At 33.2% G+C, this 22,442-nt stretch overlaps 1 protein-coding gene across 1 annotated transcript; it reads left to right on the top strand.

The window, feature by feature from the left end:
* Nucleotides 1-954: 954 nt before the first annotated feature.
* LOC140062934 (MAM and LDL-receptor class A domain-containing protein 1-like) lies at nucleotides 955-18,012 on the top strand. Its single transcript, XM_072109325.1, has 22 exons — nucleotides 955-1,198; nucleotides 1,888-2,135; nucleotides 2,262-2,346; nucleotides 2,451-2,606; nucleotides 2,710-3,063; nucleotides 3,736-3,906; nucleotides 4,561-4,838; nucleotides 5,501-5,582; nucleotides 5,879-6,043; nucleotides 7,819-8,099; nucleotides 10,215-10,458; nucleotides 10,923-11,167; nucleotides 11,255-11,339; nucleotides 11,494-11,649; nucleotides 11,761-12,032; nucleotides 14,156-14,243; nucleotides 14,349-14,522; nucleotides 15,339-15,637; nucleotides 15,805-16,090; nucleotides 16,401-16,657; nucleotides 16,897-16,984; nucleotides 17,209-18,012. Exons 1-22 carry the CDS (start codon nucleotides 1,000-1,002, stop codon nucleotides 17,448-17,450), a joined length of 4,455 nt encoding a protein of 1,484 aa, XP_071965426.1. The 5' UTR covers nucleotides 955-999; the 3' UTR covers nucleotides 17,451-18,012.
* The last annotated feature ends 4,430 nt before the right edge of the window (nucleotides 18,013-22,442 follow it).

Genomic DNA, 22,442 nt, shown 5'->3' on the forward strand with positions numbered 1-22,442 from the left:
GGACTGATGATGCTTGCAAATATTCCGGAGTTATTCGTTTTCCAAAGGCCTTTTCTGTACTCGATGTGGGGATCCGTTATTATCTCATTGAAGAGCCTTTCCATAAGTTTAAAGCCAGTTTAAAACAATTTTATAGATGTTTAATATTGCTCTAGATTTTTTTCGACTTCAAAGTCTATTTTTAATCTAATTTTTAAATACAAGTATCTATTTTTATAAATCAATCTCTAATGTACAATAATCCTTTTTTTTTATTATATAAGCATCTATATTTATAATCTATCTCTAATATAATTTTTACACAGTATTTTATCTGTTTTATGTTTTGTTTTCTTTTGAAATAAATAAATAAATATAATCTTTATCTGCAAAAGACCACCATCACCAGAACTAGGAGCGTTGCGGCCTTGAACCCACGCCGTTATTGTTGGATCTTTAGGTACGGTAAACGGCGCCCCTGCCTTAACCGCTCGGCAATTTGACTCGCTTTACACATAACCAAGAAAGAACAAGTTAACTTTAACGATTTTAATAAAAAAAAAACAACAAACACTGAGGTGAAAGAAAGGAAGCATTTTCTCAAGAATCTAAAGTATACCCAGTATAATGATCGACCTAATTAAAAATAATAATAAAAGTGATTGAAAATTATTATTTACTGTGTAGCCGACAAAAATTGACCCTTTTTAGCAGGTTGGTCAATAACCTAGGCCTACAGTAAAAGAAACAAAGATAGTAATAAGGATGTTAGCGCATTGTGGATTTAAAAAAGATATCAGCTGCTGCAACCACAAGAAGTTATTAAAATGCGGAAATATTCCCAGATGTATTTTTATTGTCACTATCACATTTTCTTGAAAAGATTCCTAAATTATATTCCAAGAAAACATGATACTACCGGCCCCACGGTATTATAATATACACTATTTTAATAATACCGACAACAGATAAATAACCATGCTGATGTACTATGCCTGTACATAATAAAAGAAGTCAAAGATGACCATACATATATTTCTTCTGTTGATAATTTCTGCTTTAGTGAGTAGATCAAGTGTACATTGTTCCACAGATATAGAATGCAGCTTTGAGGAAGACACGTGCACCATACAGAAAGACCACGGGACGACTGCCCGTTGGATAAGATGGTCAGGGGCTTCTGCAGGTTTTGTTGATCATACTTACGGTAATAATTCAGGTAAGAACGCACCTTCTTGAAAAAAAAACACCAGTATATTACTATATATAAAATAATGCATAATTGTATACCTAGATGATTTAAGGTTGTGTGTGTATGTTTCTCAAGATACGTATTTTGGCTAGTGTATGTAGAAATATTCCATTAAAAAAAAACGGTGACAGTTTAAATATGCAATGTCTGTAAGATCCAAACGTATTGATAATATAAACTACTTGGATTAAATCATACCAAAGACTATCCTAACTTACTAGTATACAAATAATGAATGTTTATGAGTGCAATGGTACAAATAATGGCACGAGGTGAATGATGAAAGGTTATATCAACGAGGCAAAGCCGAGTTGATATAACCTTTCATCATTCACCAAGTGCCATTATTTGTACCATTGCACGAATACAAAACATTCATTATTTGTTTTATATAACATCTAAATAACAAACAAAAATGTTTCAAAAAGTACTATTTAACGATCGTTGAATAGTGCGTACTATTGCACGCCATGTGACCCACATTCGTCCAATCAAATGACAGGAATTTATATAGGTTTTATATAATATCTAATATACCACGTTGTACTTGAATGTGACAATTCCAAATTGGGAAAACTGCAAATAGGCTATTTATCACAATTACTATGTGTTTTCACACAAAATAAATGGCCTACATGTTTCTGTTGTTTCTATAGGTTTCTTTATGTCTGTCCATGGCCGTGGAACTGCACGGCTTCTAATAGAAGTATTTGACAGTGGGCCAAAATGCTTGACTTTCTGGTATAATATGTTCGATCAAACCCGTTATGATGACGGTTCCCTTCGTATATATCAACAAAATGACAGCAACATCTATGATGAGCCAATTTGGAAGGTTACGGGTGATTTTGGAAATGATTGGCGACCTATTGAGTTGGATCTAACAAGTAGTATAAACAATAAGGTAATACTAATACGAATTTGTAATGTTTGTAATTAGGTATAATCTCTCTAAATAAACAAGTATAAACAATATACATATATAAATAACAATTTAATAAATGATAGTGTTGTCTGTTTGTTCTTCAAGGCTATTATTGAAGCTAAGCAACCCACCGATAGCTCAATATCAATTGATGATATTGTCCTGACAGATGGGAGATGTTTGGGAATATGTAAGAAAATTTTGTATAAAATCAGTTTAGCTAAAATATTCGTTTCCATCTAGTAATAGTAGTACTGTATTAGAAAGTGACTGTTAAACATGATCGTATTTCAGATTCTGAAAAACCTAACATATCCTGCACCTTTGAATACAACAGCTGTGGATACAAAACAGATCCTACTGTTGATGTTGAGTGGATACGACAGCAGGCAGAAAAAGGGGCGTATGGAGATGGACCAGATGAAGACCATACACTTGGATTTGACTATGGTACGTCAATATCGACAACAAAAATGTTAAAAGAGGATGCATAGAGACAGCATTATCTTACCTTCTTAATTATGTTTACAAATGATTTTTTTTTTAAACATAGGACATTATTTGTGTGTAGACCCAGATACTACTCCACGCTATACAGGTCAGAGAGCTATAGTTGTATCACCAATTCACAACAAAACTGCAGACGACTACTGTGTGTTTTTTTGGTACTACATATTTCGTTCAAGAGGTGAAATGTTTGTGCTTTTACAGCAAAGTAACCAAACAGATATCATGTGGAACTTCCCGGGCGACTCCAATTATCTACCAGCGTTGTGGCGCGAAGGTAGTTTTCAAATAACAAACACTGATGATACATTTCGATTGATCTTTGAAGCAATTCGTGGGGAATATGCGAGTCAAGGTGCATTCTGTATTGATGACGTTGACATTTTTAATGGAGTTTGTGGTAAGTTTATTGTTTATAAGTCTAAAAAATTATTTCCAGATCATGCAGTGATAGAATCTCTGAATTCTTTGATAAACTTAAAATAAATCACAGCGATTTACTAGATATATCTTAACTCACTATCGGAAGTCTTTCATTAATTTGAGTTCATTGAGGTACCGCTCACCTTCCTAGTTATTTTATTATGCGTGTTTATGTTTCCAGAAATGTAAATGCATAATAGAATAATAATATATACTAGACAATAATGCATAATATAGAATATTAAATGAGTTTTAACTGCTTTATTAATGCACCCGATACTCCTACGATATCTAGAGACAAAATAATCTGCAGTTTCTTGTTTCCTGAGTGTAACCTCTTTCTATATACTATACATTATCAAATAGTATCGGCAATACAGCTGCCTGAAGCATTATCAATAATATAGGTGCTTTTTACTTCTAACAATTACATTTCTGGGCATCTTTTCATCTAGAGAATATAAATAGCTCCGCAAGTTTATTGTCTCTAGACATACTACCTTTGAGAATCGGATAACTCTTTAATAAAACAATTATATAATTATAAGTAGAATGAATTCTCTTATATCTGTTATAGCTCCAACCTAGACATGTGTTCTAGCAACATAAATTATAACCAATGTATAATGTCATATTTGATTGAAAACAGAACATACGACACCAACTCCAAAGAAACAATCCGAAGTTCCGTGGCAAGTGAAAAATATAGAAGACGCAGGTTGCACATTTGAGGACAATGATTGTGGCTATGGTCCCTATGATGAGAAAGAGACAAGTTGGGGAATAAAACAAGGGTATGACCATACCGTTGGAGAAAATGGTAAGATCAAAGAACTTATAACACAAGAATCTCCTGTTAAAAGGTCAAACTGGGCGACGCCATTTCACAGCATGGAGCAGCGCCCCCTCCAAACTAGGAAGTCAATTACTCTACCCCCCCCCCCCTAGAGTATTAGCGGATCCCCTCTATGATTTTGACTTTCTAATTTGATGCGGGCGCCCTACTCCTCAGTCAATTACTCTATCCCCTCTAGAGCATTAGCAGATCCCCTCTATGATTTTGACTTTCTAATTTGATGCGGGCGCCCTACTCCATGGCTCACAATGGCGCCACCCATAGCTCTATTCTATCCCACAATGCCTTTCGAAATTGTTACGCGCTTCGGACGAACAGGAGATTCTTGTGTTATAAGTTCTTTGGTAAGATGCAATCTGTCAGTGACATAACCTTTGGCACAATATAAAACATTTGAAAGTATGACGATGAAGAATATTATGAGGATGATGATGATTACAATGATGATGATGATTAAAATGATGATAATTGCGATGATGATGAAATAATAACGCAGTTGGGATGGTGATCGTTATTATCACATTAATGGTGATCTTCTGTTACTAATGGTGATGATGTTTACACAAACATGAAGGTAACACGTGTTATATTGTTATGTACCTATATTTTGTTGTATAGGACATTATTTAGGAATAAAGTATGAAAAGTCTGGTTGGGCTTATCGGACGCCATACATTTACAGCAATAGCGTTTCAAACTGTTTGAAATTCAATTACCGTTGTCTTGGAGATATATGTCCGGAAGGGCCCTTACACATCCACATTATGGATCAGGCCATTGGTGAAGAAGCGTTATCAGTTGATCCATTTTCGAAAGTGTATACTCGTGGAAACACAGGCGTAAAGCAATGGAAACAAATACAGATAGATTTGCCGCAAACAAATGGCAATTTCACCGTGAGTATGATACATCCCGACACACACACACACACACACACAAAAGGAGGACGATTAAAATAAAAAATAATGTCTATATTAGGATTATTATAACATAGTCATACTATTAACGGGTTACTTATAATTTTAAACACAAACAAGAAAGAAACGTGACTTTCTCTCTCCATAAATTAAAAGGTAGGCCCTATACAGTACAAATCAATAACAGTAGTGTTGAAGAATTGAGAACTTTGATACGATTGTACTAACTAAAGATCCATGTTTCTATTTTCTTACCTCAGCCCCAACCATGATGGGACTGAGGTGGTGCAGAAGACCCCTTACTTAACCGCCCTACCATTTAAATCGGCGCGACCTATGTGTATATTTCAGATATGAAAAGTGTGCTCCAAGCAAAAAATGGTTGTGCCTGCTATATGTCAAAGGTCAAAATTAGTGGTTTATTGACAGTTTTATGATTTTTATTACATTAGAACAAATATAAACATATAGGCCTACTTTGCGAGTTATTTGAGACTACAATTATTACTTTCTGACCAGTAGTTGCTGTTAACATAGTTTGCTAAAAGGTGTAGGAAACCCTTTCTGGCTCCACGACTAATAGTCTTAATTAGATAACTGAAAGTTTAAGCAGACGTTAGAATAGTTATTGTATTTTACAGGTGATTTTCGAATTAGTAGTTGAGACAATGTTTAAATTTGGTATTGATGATGTAACGTTCTACAATCAGGAATGTTCTGCAGGTATTTTAGCAAATTCTTATCTTCAAATATCTTGATATTCTGAATACTATACCATGAGTAATTATTTTCAAATGATTTCAATCTATCATTATTTAAATGTTTTATTTTTATTATATGGTTTTATAATAATAACCATATTATTTTCTTAGTAACAACATTACGAAGTCACTTAAAATCAATAAAATATTAGGCATATATAAAAAACGCATTTAGAAAGCTTTACTTTATTTTATTTTAAAGATTGTGCGTACATCTTTGCTAATGGAATTATTTATTATTTGTATGGTTGTATGTAGTTAAACCTGAACCATTTATATCAACAATTGATTGTGATTTCGAAGCCGAAAAAATGTGTGGATACAGCCAACCAGGAACCAGAAAGGAGTGGATACGGTTCCAAGGCCCAACACCCTCACTTGGTACTGGGCCAGATAACGATCATACTTTAAATACAAGAGAGGGTAAGACAACACATAGTTAGGCATACCGATTATGGCTCTGTAGGCCTCGTGGGGGCTAACTCCTTTGAATGAATGTCTCTCTACCACCTGCTTAGTTTGCCGAGTCACAGTAATACCCAACATAGTTGAATTTCCAGCTGGTTTTGAATTTGAAGACAATGCCATTGCTTGGTTCGCAGAAATAAATTGGTTAGTACACACGTAAAACACCTAATATGGGAGTAAACTCCTTCTTTGCCACCGCCATTGATTTACATTACTGCCATACAACGCACATAAATTATTGTAATGTTACTATTATTATTATTACTAGATGGTTCTCGAATACACATTCATTTCAATATAAAACATGTACGTACCGCAGGACTATAGTACATTGTCGTTTACAGAAATGAATAATTAGACACGATGATTTATGTAAAATTAGCACCCTAGGAATTAGGCCTTATCTTAAAAATGAGTCCAATTTTTTTATTTGAACTCATTTAAACAAACCCAATTTATGTTTTGTATATAGCAGTAGAGTTGAGGGATGGGGAAGAAGAGGGGAAGAACAATTTTTAAATATATTCTCTAGCCACTCAGTAACGAAATATTGTTTTAAATGTTTTATAGGCCTATCAATATACCACTAAACACAGTAAAACATTTACGATTTATAATACTTTTTTAAAACTGTCCCTGTTATAGTCGATTGAAATAGTACATGTAACGATACACCACTACGACGTTTAGATTTTTCATAATTATTAATACAAACGTTGAGAAGCAGCTGTCAGTAATCTACCCACGGTTACAGTAATAAATGTTCTTTGTATATTTTGTTTATCTAACAGTAACAATTTCGATTCAAATGGCGACCAAAAATGGTTAATACGTACTGTATTTACAATATTGTCAAAGTATTGCAACACTATTATATAAGTTTTATTCTCAAAGGGCCCATAAATTTACCTACTTGTGTTAAACCAAGGGTTCATAAATCTACCTACAAACTGACTGGGAGTCTGAGAGATTGTAATGTTCCATTCATTGCAAATCAATACATTTGTATAAACGTATATTAAATCTATCAAAATAGTATTTTTTAAAGAAAATTTGCCTATCTTCAACATTATGATGCTGTACTCGAGCTGTATAACCGGTTTTCAGCCATTAAAAACAGTTATCGTAGGAGGAGATAGGAAAATGCGAAGCATCCTCGTATTATTGTATGCGGGTATTTTTCACGATGGACATGCATTAGACAGTGTATACCACGATCGGAAAACACCCCTATTTTGGGGCAAATCGTTGAACCTAAATTCGTTTTAATTGTCAATAGCTAATTATCTGACTCAATTTAATTAGTAAACAGGGTTACATCAGGTGGTTAAAATCAGTACCGAAAGTACGAACCAACTTTATATACCATCGAGTAAACGTTCTAGAAATAACGCGCGATTTACCGAATTTAGCCCTTACGTAAATTTATATATAGATTATTATTATTATTATATTACTATACTATCTTTTCATCTAAGTGTGCTGTTATCGCGGTTAGAGATTAGGTTTTGTTTAGTTGTAAATCGAGATAATAATATTTTTTCAATTCTTCAGCTTGCATTGTATTATATTTTCTGAAGCCTTTATACAATTTTTATATTTTTATAATATAATGTTCTATTCTAAATCATTTAATTATATATATACAGTATTAATATAATGCTAATTCACAATTACTTTGTTGTTAAAGTAAAGAAAATATTTTAAATTAATATTTTATTTGGTTAAAGGACACTATATATACGTTGAAGCATCGGAACGAGAAAGAGAAGGTGTATTCTTTTATATCAGAACACCAATGTTCAGACATTCCAATGGACCAATGTGCTTTCGGTTTTGGTATCACATGCAAGGAGAGCACACCGGTGATTTGAGAATTCAAATACAAGGGCAGACTTGGGGGTATTTTAGACGAGAAGATCTATGGAGTGAAAGATCTAGTACCTCAGGATGGACACTCGGCACTATTGATCTTGATAACGAGAGAACTATGTACGATGAACACGTGCAGGTATAATTAGCACTCATTTTTATATGTTGTCACGAACTCTTCTTACGTATGTTTCCGAGCGGTTGAAAATACTTTAGGAACTCCCTTGTGACATAAAAATATAAACACAAAATCCACAAAGTTGTAAAATAACTAAAAAACAAAGCTTTAATTCTAATCAACTTCAACTTTCAACAATCCAGTAAGCACTTTAAACAACAGCTTCACGATAACTTTTACAATCGAATATCCAACCTTCTTCAAAATAAATACTTCAATCCAAAATCCTTCTCTCTCCTTACAATTGTCATACTTCCCCTTATATACAATATGTTCATAACCTTCTAGATCATTCCTTATACTTCTTATTCTATTACATTACAGTTTCTATTAATATCACTTATGGAATGTTGCTGATTGTTCTTATATTAATTATACATGGTTTCTTAAATCAAAATATCTTATTCTAGAATGTTCATGTTAAGGAATGGTAATTCATTACAATGTAAATTTGAATTAAGTTATGGATTATAGCCTGTGATTCATAAAGTTTATGCGATAAATGATATCTAACGGAATGTTAATTGTCGCCATACTAATATTAAAACTAATATTATTAATTTCACTGCTATTGCGTAATTACTAACACTAGATGGTACGCTCGCGTACCATCTAGGTCGTGCCCTCAGATGGTTCTCGAATACACAGTAATTTCAGCGTTAAAAAACTGGCGATTTCAAATGTACAATAATGCAGGACAATAATATATGTCGTTTACAGGAACGATTAAATAGACACTGTGATTTATGTACTCAACTAATATTAGCACACTGGGACTTACTTCCGAAAGAGAAAGTTGTCACAAAATGAGACCAATTGTTTAAGTCAAATTTAAACAAACTTAATTTGTGTTTTGTATGTAACATTATGGTTGAGAGATGGGGAAGAGGATGGGTGCAAAGAGGAACAATTTTTAAATATATTCTTTATTTTGTAACGAAATATTAATTAACATGTTTTACAAATAATATACCACTAAACACAGTAAAACATTGCGATGTAATACTTTGTTGAAACTATCACCGTCGTAGTCTATTGAAATAGTACAGTACATGTAATGATACACTACGACGTATGTTTTTATATAATGTTAAACAATTTGTGAAAACCACCTCTATTCGGGGCAAATCATAAATTCGATTTAATCGGTAATAAATATTAAATTACGGCGACTGAAAACGCTAGCTCATTATCCGTTTAAAAAAAATTATATCCAACCTCTGCAGCACAGATTGAAAAAAAAATGAATCGAATTTCTGTTATGAGTATACAGTACTTTCCTTTACGACGCCTGAGGGAATAGACGCTTGTGGAACGACACAGAGATTGGAATGTTCCATTCATCGCAAATCAATACATTTGTATAAACGTATATTAAATCTATCAAAATAGTATTTTTTTAAGAAAATGGGCCTGTCTTCAACATTATGATACTGTACTCGAGCTGTTCAACCGGTTTTCAGCTATTAAAAACAATTATCGTAGGAGGAGATAGGAAAATGCGAAGCCTCCTCGCATTTTTGTGGCGGGTATTTTTCAAGATGGACATCCATTAGACAGTGTATACCACAATCGGAAAACACCCCTATCTGGGGCAAATCGTTGAACCTAAATTCGTTTTAATCGTCAATAACTAATTATCTAACTTAATTTAATTAGTAAACAGGGTTACATCAGGTGGTTAAAATAAGTACCGAAAGTACGAACCAACTTTACATACCATCGAGTAAAAATTCTAAAATTAAGGCGCGATTTACCGAATTTTGCCCTTACGTAAATTTATATATAGATGTATAAAGCTCTGTCTACACTATAAACTTGATGTCATATCACTATCATATTTGGCACACTTTTCTTGGCAAACTAGTTTGATAATTTTGACAGAGCTTAATGTAAATATGTATCACAAACTGTGTAATATTGTTTACTATTCACCAATGACTACTCGCTGAGTTTTTACAAGCAGGTTTTTCCCAATATGTTGAGAGCGTTCATGTACGGTATAATCATGTTATCATTTCCCCAATTTATATCATGATGGAACTAACCTGATTCTTTTACATTATCTGACTTCAGATCCAGTTTGTAGCGTTTATTGCTGGTGGACATGAAGGAGATGTTGCTCTTGATGATATTACACTTGTTGATAATGTATGTAATGTACCGAAACCTGCCATTACACATTCACATTGCCAATTCAATAGCCACCCAAACAAATGTAACTACAACGATTATCTCCCAAATCATACCTGGTATCCATGGAAACATCAGTATGCATCATGGCACATAGGCAGTACGACATCAATCGGTATTTCTAAAGGTAGTACAATATGAATATTTGTCGGAAAACATGTAATATTGGAATTTTAGATAGTTTTAATCTTCTCCATAATCAGTACAGTGACCATAATACTCTTGTAACTTTTGTATACACTTTGAGGTCTAGAGAGTTTGACTTCATATTGACCTAATCAAAATGTGCAACAAATAACACAACGTATATTTCGAACAATTTAAGACCACATCCAAGTGTCTACGACCAATAGTTACGGAGATACATACATGCCCTGGGTCTCGATCTAGTTACTAGAGTAATAGCAAAAAATGTATATAAAATAGGAAAACTCAGAACAGGTTCTTAACATATATAAAATGTGATAAGTACACTAATACATAGGACAGCCGTCAGTAAAATCGTGAGTGTTTTATTTATAATGAAAATACTCTATGTATTACTTCTACTTGTATACTTCTACAACATGTATTACATTTTGTCTTCATTAGGTGTCAATTCTTTTTTATATGCTGACATTGAACAAGAAAACAAACATGTAGCGATTGTATCTCCTAACTTTGAGTACGGCGAACGGTATTGTCTACAATTTTATTATATCATTAAACAAGATTTTAGTTTGAACATTCGTTCATCAAATCAAAGCTTATTGACTTCTCTGACGAGACAAATGGCACCATCTTGGGCAAAACACTCACTAGAGTGGGAACCATTGAAGGAAGATGAACAGTTTGCGGTAAGTATACATTTTTAAAGTTAGTCGTATAAATGCACGTCTACTGGTTAAATCATATAGTTTTATAGTTTTAATTATATTTTGTAGATTATGTTTGAAGCCAAGATAGGCCACAAAAGAAATGGATTTGTGGCAATCGATGACATCTCGATCGGTAAAGGACACTGTCCAGGTACGTACTGTAATATGATACCATTTAATGCTCAAATGAGTACCCACTTATGTATTATTAGTTCGTGGTTGTCATGTTGCCTGATAATTCCAAAATAGAGTTGTGTTATTACCTTTGATTTTACTTTATTTTATATTACTTTTTATATCATCAGTACCCGAAATCGTAGACAAAATTGACTGTAATTTTGAAAAAGACTGTGACCTTTCGACCAATATATCACTAGCTAATGGATGGCAACTGTCAAATAAAGAAACTTACAAACATACAAAGTTACCAAATATTGATAATACGTATGGAACGCCATCGGGTGAGTCATGTTTTTCTTGCATATCCTGTGTATTTAGGAGTTATTAATCATTTTCAAATTTATGATATGGAACCAATAACTGATGACATTTTTTTGTATTGATTTTCTCAGGTCATTACTATTTCATCTCATTTCGACATACTCAACCACCGACAGAAAGAAATTTTCTTCGTACACCAGTAGTAGAGATGACTACTAATAAACGCTGCTTACAGTTTTATTATTATATGAATTCAAATGTAATATCGAGTTTGAATGTTTATATCGATGATGCATCAATTAAGCACTTTCCCGTTGATCCCATCTGGCATTCAATAGGCAAGAAAGGCAACCGATGGAATCGTGTTCAAGTTGATATTGGATACACTAAAGGAAACTACTCGGTAAGATAAGGTACAATAAAAAAAAGGCATGTAACAAGAGTAGACGAAACAAATAGACTGGGCCTAATCAGTATAGTCAGACAAGGAATGTAACGAGTCCCTATCCTTACAAGGCGAGATCAGTGTCCCCTTGCATTGCATTTTGCGCTGTTTCTGGTAGATAGTAGACAATATTTGTTTGAGAGCTTCAAAGACTTGAACCTAGTCTGGGTTCCAGACGATGTTTTGACCTAATATTACTAAAAAAATAACTATTTTGGCACATATGGCGTTTCATACGTATACATTTGAGCTGAAACAACGTCTGGGCGCGGCATGATTAAAGAATAGAATGATATGCATCAGTTTGAGATTAAAGCTTCCATGACTCTAACCGACAGAGCGCGGACCGCCCACAATGTTACAAAATAAACACAGTTTAATTAACCGTCGTTTAACAACGAAACGCTCGTGTGCCTAATATATTGTTACTGCACATGATCAACAACATTTAACCTTGTTGGCTATGCTGCGCGTTTGCGCACTTTTATCTTGGTGACATAATTAATATTTTATATTTTTAGCGCTAGCTGCTATGGCAACGAACAACAATTTATACTGTACGACAAATTTAATTATAACTTTTCTGAATTCAAATAAAAAATCTACCAGAAATATTACAAGATTATTAATAAATGTACACGATTAAATACAAATTGTTTGTAAATTGTAGTACCCTTTGGGTTTAAATAACATTAATGTTGCCAATGTTCTGCCGCGATTGATCTACTGTACGCTAATGTTTTATGACCTCAAAGTAGCATTTTATTATGTAGTAGCCCTGAATCTGAGACAACACAACTTACTAGTAAACCCTGTGATGTGCCGACATTGATATAGGCCTAGGTAGGCATATTGGTTGGCTTAAAGTGTAGTAGCTACAGCGTGTAATTATTACCGTTGTCTACTTCTTGAGGTAAGCCTAACTTGAAGGGTGTCACGAAAGCTCAGACCACGAAAGCTCAGACCCCCTAAGACCTAAGATCACGAAAGCTAAGACCCAACACCTAAGATTACAAATACTAAGATATACTACAGCTTAAAAACAATACTTGTTTATCCATACATAATTTTAAACACAGTAGGTTTCATTTATTACCATAAATATAATTTAATACTACCGCAAAACATAGATTATTTTTGCCCGTTGAGTAAATGTATATTTTTTCTTTACAACAAACAAACTTGACGGGTTGTTTGTTGGTATATATTTACTCCATTGTGTTGCTTCAGAGGATGTTTTTCTTACGCACCTGCCTTTCTTGTATTTTGACTCCAAATTTGTTGACTAACTTTATCCTGAACACCACACTTTAAAATTAGGACTTATAAGTACTTTCAGAAGGAGAAACACATAACAAATAAATAAATCCTTTAAATTGATGATTTTACAGGCGTGTTTCTTTGTATACTGTAATGTAACTCCTCGAGCTCCCCGCTCAATGTTTTTGTTTCTATGGAGCGCCAAAAGAGCAACAATAAATAGTACAAGTATAAAAACAGAAAGAAAAACTTTTAAGTTAAAATTTATTTGCCAGTATTTATTTCTTCGTACTTGCATGATTATACTATTATCATTACAATTTTAATTTTACATTGTTCCATCCACACTGTAGATGGACTCCACAGAGTTTTCAGCCCTCTATATAATTTTTGCTCTTTTGATTTTCCATAGAAACAAAAACATTGAACATGGCCCATGGGGGGGGGGGGGGGGGGGTAGGCCTACTGTACTGTGTAGGCTAGTCATTTTGTGTGCGAGAAAAACGTCTGTAAAATCATCAATTTAAAAATGTATTTGTTACTTTTTATGTGATTCTTTTTCATGAAAGTGCCAATTCTAAGGTTTGGTATTCAGAATAAATGTTGGGAGTTAAAATACAAGGCAGGTGCGAAAGATAAATATTTGTAATCTTAGGTGTTGGGTCTTAGCTTTCGTGATCTTAGGTCTTAGGGGGTCTGAGCTTTCGTGGTCTGAGCTTTCGTGACACCCCTAACGTGAACCATGAACTGGATTAGGAAGATCAAATGACATGAAATCTTACCAGTTTTTACAGAGACTATACATCTTTATTACTCGATAGATTGTATTTGAACCAAGATCCGGAAGTGAACACCACGTTGATATTGCAATTGACGATGTCGTCCTTTTGAACAAAACATGTATTAAAGGTAGGCCTACTTTAGTATAACACAGTTTGTAATACATTTCTCAAAAATAGTGGCCGTGTACAATAACTACTGTTTTTAAACAATTTACATTACTACATATTTCAGTTATCGAACCAAAATGGACTTCTACTATTGATTGTGACTTTGAAAGTGAAAACATATGTGGATATAAAGATGAGCATACGGCAAAATTCAATTGGACGCAAATTAAAGGAAAAACAAAAACAATAAACTCTGGACCAACACAAGACCACACATACATAAGTGAAGAAAAAGAAGGTATATATATATATATATATATATATATATATATATATATATATATATATATATATATAAATAAAATAACTTGGTTACTATGCTCACTGAACCGTAAGAACGAGTTAGTCTCTACTTGTAGACATATATATATATATATATATATATATATATATATATATATATATATATATATATATATATATATATATATATATATATATATATATATATAAATAAAATAACTTGGTTACTTCATTTTTATAATCACTACAAATTTGTTTCGTACGACCAGCATGTAGCTGGTCGCACTCTTCAGGTGAAATATAAAACATAAGTGACACAGTTGTCTCATAGTGCTTAATAGAAGTGAGTCATCAGGAAGTCGTATACAATAGCCTATTGTTTTAGATAAACTGTTTGGATCTGCAATTTAGTAAGAATTTTTTCCTATGTCTACAAGTAGAGACTAACTCGTTCTTACGGTTCAGTGAGCATAGCTCTGGTTGACATATAATAACATACCAAGTTTCTGCTGTTATTTTATTTATGCTCTACCTTGGTATTGAGCATTCTATCCAAACGGTCTGAAAATTTCAACCTGAGTATGTATATATATATATATATATATATATATAATTTGAGTTTAAACGTAACGTATTATTATTTTGTATGCATACATACATTCATATATACATAATATGCATTAATTGCATTAACAATGCCATCTCAACATGTATGAGTAATCTTGTTGTTGCTATTTGCTTGGATTGAATGTGTGGTTAATGTTTTACAGTAGCATGATTTTTACGTAATGTTATATAACATTTCAAATAGGGAATTATATGTATATTGAAACATCAAATCCACGGATACCATTTGACGCAGCAGAATTATCGAGTCCACTTCTACCTACATCTGCTGACTCCAAATGTCTTCAATTTTGGTATCATATGCATGGAAAGTCAATAGGTAGTTTGGAGGTGTACAGAGTAACACCTGCAATAAATGAGAAGATGTTACTGTGGTCAAATACAGGAGATCAAGGTGATAATTGGAAAAAAGCAATTCTTCCACTGAATGTTAAAAGATACTTTAAGAATGGTTATAAGGAGTTACTTAACCATTCAATGAAGGTGAGTAAGAAAAATGGTACACAAAAATATGTAATGTACTAAATGGTTAGAATAAATGATAACCGTAGCTATTTTCAAATGAATGTGTGTCGATGTTTATAGAATTAAAGCAATTAGTTTTATTCAAATATACGTGTATAATTCACTTAGCGTTATATTTAATACAGGTACATTTTAAAGGCATAGTTGGATATGGACACGAAGGAGATATTGCGATTGATGACGTCAAAGTTGTCATCATGTCATGTGATCCGCCGCCAGATACTCCCCCAGTTAGCGCAATTTTCTGCGACTTTGAGAATGGTGTAAAGAGATGTGGATTTGAAGAAAATACCAATGAAGATGGCAGTGGTGCTGATGATAGTATAAATGTATTGGACTGGACCTTCTTCAATGCATCGACAATTGGCAACCAAACCATTTCGAAGGATACGAATGTTGTTCTATCCCAAAGTAATTTTTATTTCTAATTATTTTCTAGTACTGTGGTTTATGCAATCAGAATTACCCATTCTTTCAAAACCTCGTACCCCCAAAATAACCACTCCACTTTACTGTCATTTGTAGTTTGTAAATACTTTGACTCTAAAGAATGCAATTTACCTAATTATAATTCAATAGAACTCGAGACATTTTCTTTAAAAAATAACACACAACAAAATACACACAAAAAAAACACAAAGGCGTGGACCATTTTATGTGAATGAGTACAACAAAGTCACACGCATAATAAATAATACAAATCTACTACTTTATTTTCCAGGTCAAAGTTCATACATATTTGCCAAAGCATCAGAATTGCAAACAGGTCAGCGTGTTGTATTAACATCATCAGCTATCTCGGCTGGTTTGCATCACTGTCTACACTATTCGTATGTCAGTACTGGTGATTTCATTATTGATATCTACACCAAATCATCATCTGGAAAAGTAGGCATAGTTTTTGCGTTACCAAGAAGACATCAGGCAACATGGCGTAAACGTAGTGTTAACTTATTTCCCCAATCAGAAACTTTTACGGTAATTAATATTAATATTTTGGGTTTTTGCTAATGTAAATATAATATAATAATACGTTAGAGCGGAATGAAAACAAGATTCCCTGAAAGTCATACATTTTTGTATCGATTTATCCGAGCATCTTTAAATGGTAGACGATAATATATTTACACTAAATTTACATAACAATTCAATATAAATATTCAAATTACTGAATGTAAATATATATATTGCCAACAAATGTTTAATCCACATTTTAGATTGTGTTTGAAGGTATGGTCGGTAGAGAACGAACCGGGTTGATGGCGCTTGATGATATTATGGTTGAAAATGGAAAATGTACAACAGGTTTGTAGTATTTGGCCATAATCACTAGATGTCTTAACAAAAGTTGTTCTTTTCATTTGATCATCGAAAGATTTTGACAATGGTATAGAGTTACTGGAGGAGCACAGATTGAATAAAGAAACACTACCAAATCGTAGTCTCAAGCGTAGGCCTATTGTACATACTTACATTAAATAACAACAATATTTATTATTTTTTTCTTATATTTTATTTTCAATTTTCAGCGTCTGCAGGAAGACCAGAAATAAAGAAAACAACAGTGCGACCAGAAGTAACTGAATCGTCGTCTCAGTTCACTGCCATTGTCTGTCTGTCTGTATTCTTTGCAATCGTAATGATTCTTCTTGTTCTGCTATCGCTCTATCATTTTAAATTTGTGAAGCAGCCAAAAGGCTCAGATAATACAAATACAGATGATAGACTGATTCAAGAAGAGATAACGAACAAGTACTCGACATCATTTTGACATTAATATCTGACTAACAAATATCATTTTACGTCATTATTATTATTAGTAAACACATTTTTATGATGTATCTCCATAATATAATAATATAAATAATATATAGTATTATTTGTCCATCTATAAACTGACTGATATTTTATATCATTATTATTAATTATAAACAAACATCTGTTTTGTTTGTTTGTATGACTTACGCAAATAATGTAATAATAGAAATAATAATTATATAGGCCTATATATTTTGTATACATTTGTCTATGTAAATGTATGAACTGACGCATGTAATAAGGTTATAAATATGGTTAAATAACTAAAAATTCTGACCATTTCAACTATGGCGCAGATTTGGCGTTTCTTATAAGTATAACAATACAAACTTATTAAAGTCGATGGCTTATTCGGCAATATTCGTCTAAACCGTTTTATCCTTGTGCTCGTTCCGTTTTTTTTTTACCAAAAAATGAGTAAAATCAGTATTTTACATATACAAGCTCTAAAATTTCTTTTTGATATCCACTCCCATATAGTTAGGGCAATTTTTAAAAGTTGTTTGAAAAAAATCAAGCATAAAAAAATAATATATATATGTGTTATTCATTAAAATAAAAACAAATTACAAAAAAATGGAAAAAATTATTTTCCATACATTTTTTAAAATAATGACTCAAATGACTTTTAATGATAATCAATGTGTAGGCCTAGTATGATTCGTCAGCTTTACATTGAGTCTAATTCCAAAAAAATTGATACATTTTATCAAAAAAATACTGCTGTGTCATAAAATAAAGATATTGGTAAAATTGCGTGAAAAACTAGGTTATTGACCTCTATCCCGAAAGTGCATCACCAGAATCACTTAAGAATTGGGTTTTCAGATACGGTACACCGGTAGTACACTGTAAGAATTCTTAGAATTTAATTGTTATACTTCAAACTTGATCGCTTATATTCCTTTATCCAAGAAGAATGACTAATGACATATTTGGGTACATTAAATAAGTCAAAAATTGATTACACATACTGATTTTGAAAAATTGAAATTACTCAACCACATGGCCTGTGTACTAAACATACGATGGCGTCTACTTAGAATATATCTCCAGATTTGAACGGATATTGAATCCGTCCCAAAAGCTGAACCAAGCTTAATCCTTCAGAAAAGAAAGAAAGATTAATAATCTAATAAATACCCACTAAGTTTTTATCAAGATTTCGTGCTAATGGAGAAAAGTGCCAGATTCCCTTTGAAACCAAACAAATAAATCCTCCAGCTGCCCTTTTTTCTTGATTAAGCTATGTCGTCATTTTCTGGGCTATATATACCAAAATTTCGTCGCGGGAGTAATCTTCCATTAGGAATATCAATTTCCAATTATAGAAAGACATAATTTAACCGGGATGATGGAAATTGCAGCAGATTTGTAAATGTATTCCCATGCAAAATGGTTTCCGCGAAGTGAAAATGGAAGCGGAAGTGACTATAAATTGGCGATGCTCAGTTAAAATACAGCATTTTAACGGCTAAAAATGAACACTTTGCTGCCCGACTGGTAGACTTGCTCCAAGTTTGTATTCATTGTCGTTTTTGTGTTAGTCCACCAGTCGACGTTTCGATTTTTGTATGGAAATATCCGAGCTCAAGTATTGTACGTATGAAACGCCATATGTTCAAAAATATTTTTCTTTTACTAAAATTAAAACAAAATTCCTTCTGGAACCCAGACTACACGACCGACGAAAAACATTAGCTTAACTATTTTCTTGGGTAGATTGGTACTTCCCATCAAACATGTAGCCAAGTCATGGTCATCAAACTTAACTGCTGATACTATACATTTAGAAATTACCATCATTATTCTGCTTACATTGTCTATTTGCTGCTTAAACTTTTAGTTTTAGAGCCAATATTTTTTTGAAGCTCTAAAATACTTGTATCATCTTCAAGGCAATCATGATGCATAGGTCAGCGTCCTTTCCAAACTGGTTAATTTCCCATAATGTGTTCTAGTACAGGATATAGTAGCATTATCTATTGAGTTCTTTATTTCAACCATAATCTTTTGAAGACTATTTCAGACAAAAAGCAGAGTCCAAGAATTACCGCAATATTACTGTTTTATGGCTTTGTATAGCATAGGGAAGGTTATTTTATTTTTGAAAATTCGAGTCAATTCTATATCGTTTAAATCTTCTCTCTGTTTTTGGCTGTATTATTAGGTGATCATTTAGAATAAAATGATCACCTATTGTTATTGTGTGAAATCTTTATTATTCTTGATGATAAGAATGATCACCTATAATTCGTCAAATTGACAAATTAAATTCTAGTTATTATTATTATATTATTATTGTTATAAACGTTACTGTATGTTGATCATTTATGGCACAATTTATACTTCGTTTTACGAGGAAATTTAAATATTCATGACTTTATTGTTTGCTTTTTGACTAGGTAAATTTTGACCATGAACTGGGGTCATTGTTTTGTTGTGTCTCTATTATTATGCATAATTGAAAGTTGGTTGCACTGAGTTTTATATTATTACTGATTCCATTGTGGATATCAAATCCAGATCTGCAGGTAGGTAGTCCGGTAATCCCAATCTGTCTAACGTTGTGGATACACCACTCTTATAAAAGTAAGTACGCTTTGTCACACCCAATGATATTATTTTCTTTTTTGAATTATAGACATAGACTGGGATGAATATATAACACAGTTAGGCAGACTCTATCAAACCCCCTTGGTAAGTGGATGGCCACCGAGCTTAAGTACTTGGTATACGCTGCGCGCGCGTAGTCTCTGTTGCGCCACTTATGCCATTATACGATTTATTCTACTGCGCAAACGACTTTTTATTATTATTTTTGTCTACTTTATACTAGGTATTTACAAACTAGCCTATACGTCGCAGTCCAGCATTGACGTCGGGTCTTTCCAAAACGATGTTGTCTAAAAAAGAATCTCAAGACTTTCTGAATAGTATTCTGGGAATTGATGATTGTTTTAAGAAGTTCGAACAAAATAAAGTGCAACTCTTGTCTGATATTGCGTATTCGTTCATGCATGCTATACCGTTCCAAACGGTTCATGCGATAAATATACCGCCGGATGCGCGCCATTTACCAACGTTTGAAGAAATCAAATCATCTATGGGTCTGTTTCTGCTGCATAACGCAATTTAACCGGTTATTTTAAAATAGATTAAAAATAGATAACAATAACAAGACCGCGTTTCTGCTCAATTTGTGCTCCGAAATAACCGGTTAAATCTATGGGTGGTCGTCGAGCAAAACGTCATCATTACCCAAAATGCAATACACTCAGACGGAAGTAGTAAGTTGGCTGTTTGTTTACATCGACGTCGTCAGTACACACGTGTGTATATCGCCGAACATCTCAAACATGTTAAAATAATACAATGTTGTCTACAGGTCTACAAGTTTTGTTTTTTGTAAAGCCTACTTACTGATCGCTAATAAAATTAATTCTCATGGCGCCTTCAATAACATGGGGAGGGTCGTGCAGCGCCCGATCGCCTAGGATAATTTTTATCTAGCCTAAAATTCATCAACAAAGGCGATGATGATACGGCCCTTACCACGTGAACGACTGTTGTCTTTCGCGAGCGCGGTCCTACAAAAAACCAAACGGAAACAAAAACGAGACTTAGAATGTTGCAATACCTACCAAACGAGAGTAGATAATTGTTAATTAATTATGATTCATGAAACCCTAACTTTTATAGCAAAAATCGTCCGAATTTGTGTTAAAAACGACGAGTTTAGCCACAAAAACTTAAATCAAACGAGAGTATCCAAGTCATAGAATATCGCACGCACATAGTGCCTTTAATAGAATAATGAGTACAGTATTAAACATTGTTTCGCATAATATGTACTAACATAAATAATAACACATTTCTATGCTTAATAAAATCATATTTAATATATTATCAAAGGCTCTCATAACCTTTGTTTTCGGTCGATGTGATGTTTTTCTAAAAAAATTTTATAAAACGATCAAATTAAGATTGTTCATAGTTCTCCTATTAAAGGCACTAAGGGCGTGCCATAAATACGCTCGTTTGGATTAAGTTTTTGTTGCTAAATTCATCGTTTATAACATAAATTCGGATGATTTTTGCTATAAAATTTGGGTTTTCATAATTAATTAACCATTATCTACTATCGTTTGGTAGGTATTTGCAACATTTTGAGTCCCTTTTGTTTCCGTTTTGGTGTTAATGTTATGCGCGATTTGAACGATTTGCGCAATTTGAAATTGCGCAAAAAAAAACCTTGCGCAATTTGAATTGAAACATGTGTTTCAAATTGCGCAAGCAACGTATTAAATTGCGCAAGTAATCTGCAAATTGCGCAAGGTTTTTCGACAGATTGTGAAATCATGCACACCCATATTTTTATAGTAATTTCTAAGAATGATTCAAAATTAAAGATAAATATCGCATTTCCTTATTTTAGTAGTGCAAATATTGTTATAAGTTAGCATACCGTCGAAGAACCGACAAAGGAAAACGAAGCGGTGGTGTTCCACCAGGCGGGCGCGGCGCGGGCGGCCGGCTATACTACTCTAGCCTATCTAGGGTCTGGACTACTGATACTGACTAGGTTACATGGCCTAGCTTAAACTAATATTAAAAACTTAAAAAGTGAGTATTAAACATTATCTTCATTGAAATGGTCTTATTTATATAATAAAATACTAAATTTTAAACTCCTCTGCCTAGGCCTAGCCTAGCCATGTATGGGAAAATTTACAGTTCGTTTTCAAATTGCGCAAAGGTGTCATATTGCGCAAGAACTATCTTGCGCAATTTACAAATTGTGCAGCGCAATTTAAAATTGCGCAAAGATTTTCTTGCGCAATTTAAAATTGCGCAAGTTGATTGCGCAATTTGAAATTGCGCAAAAAAATCCTTGCGCAATTTTAAATTGCGCAAGAATTCTTTGCGCAATTTAAAATTGCGC

This window comes from Antedon mediterranea, chromosome 11, assembly GCF_964355755.1.
Source record: "Antedon mediterranea chromosome 11, ecAntMedi1.1, whole genome shotgun sequence".
In the NCBI taxonomy this organism is placed as follows: Eukaryota; Metazoa; Echinodermata; class Crinoidea; order Comatulida; family Antedonidae; genus Antedon; species Antedon mediterranea.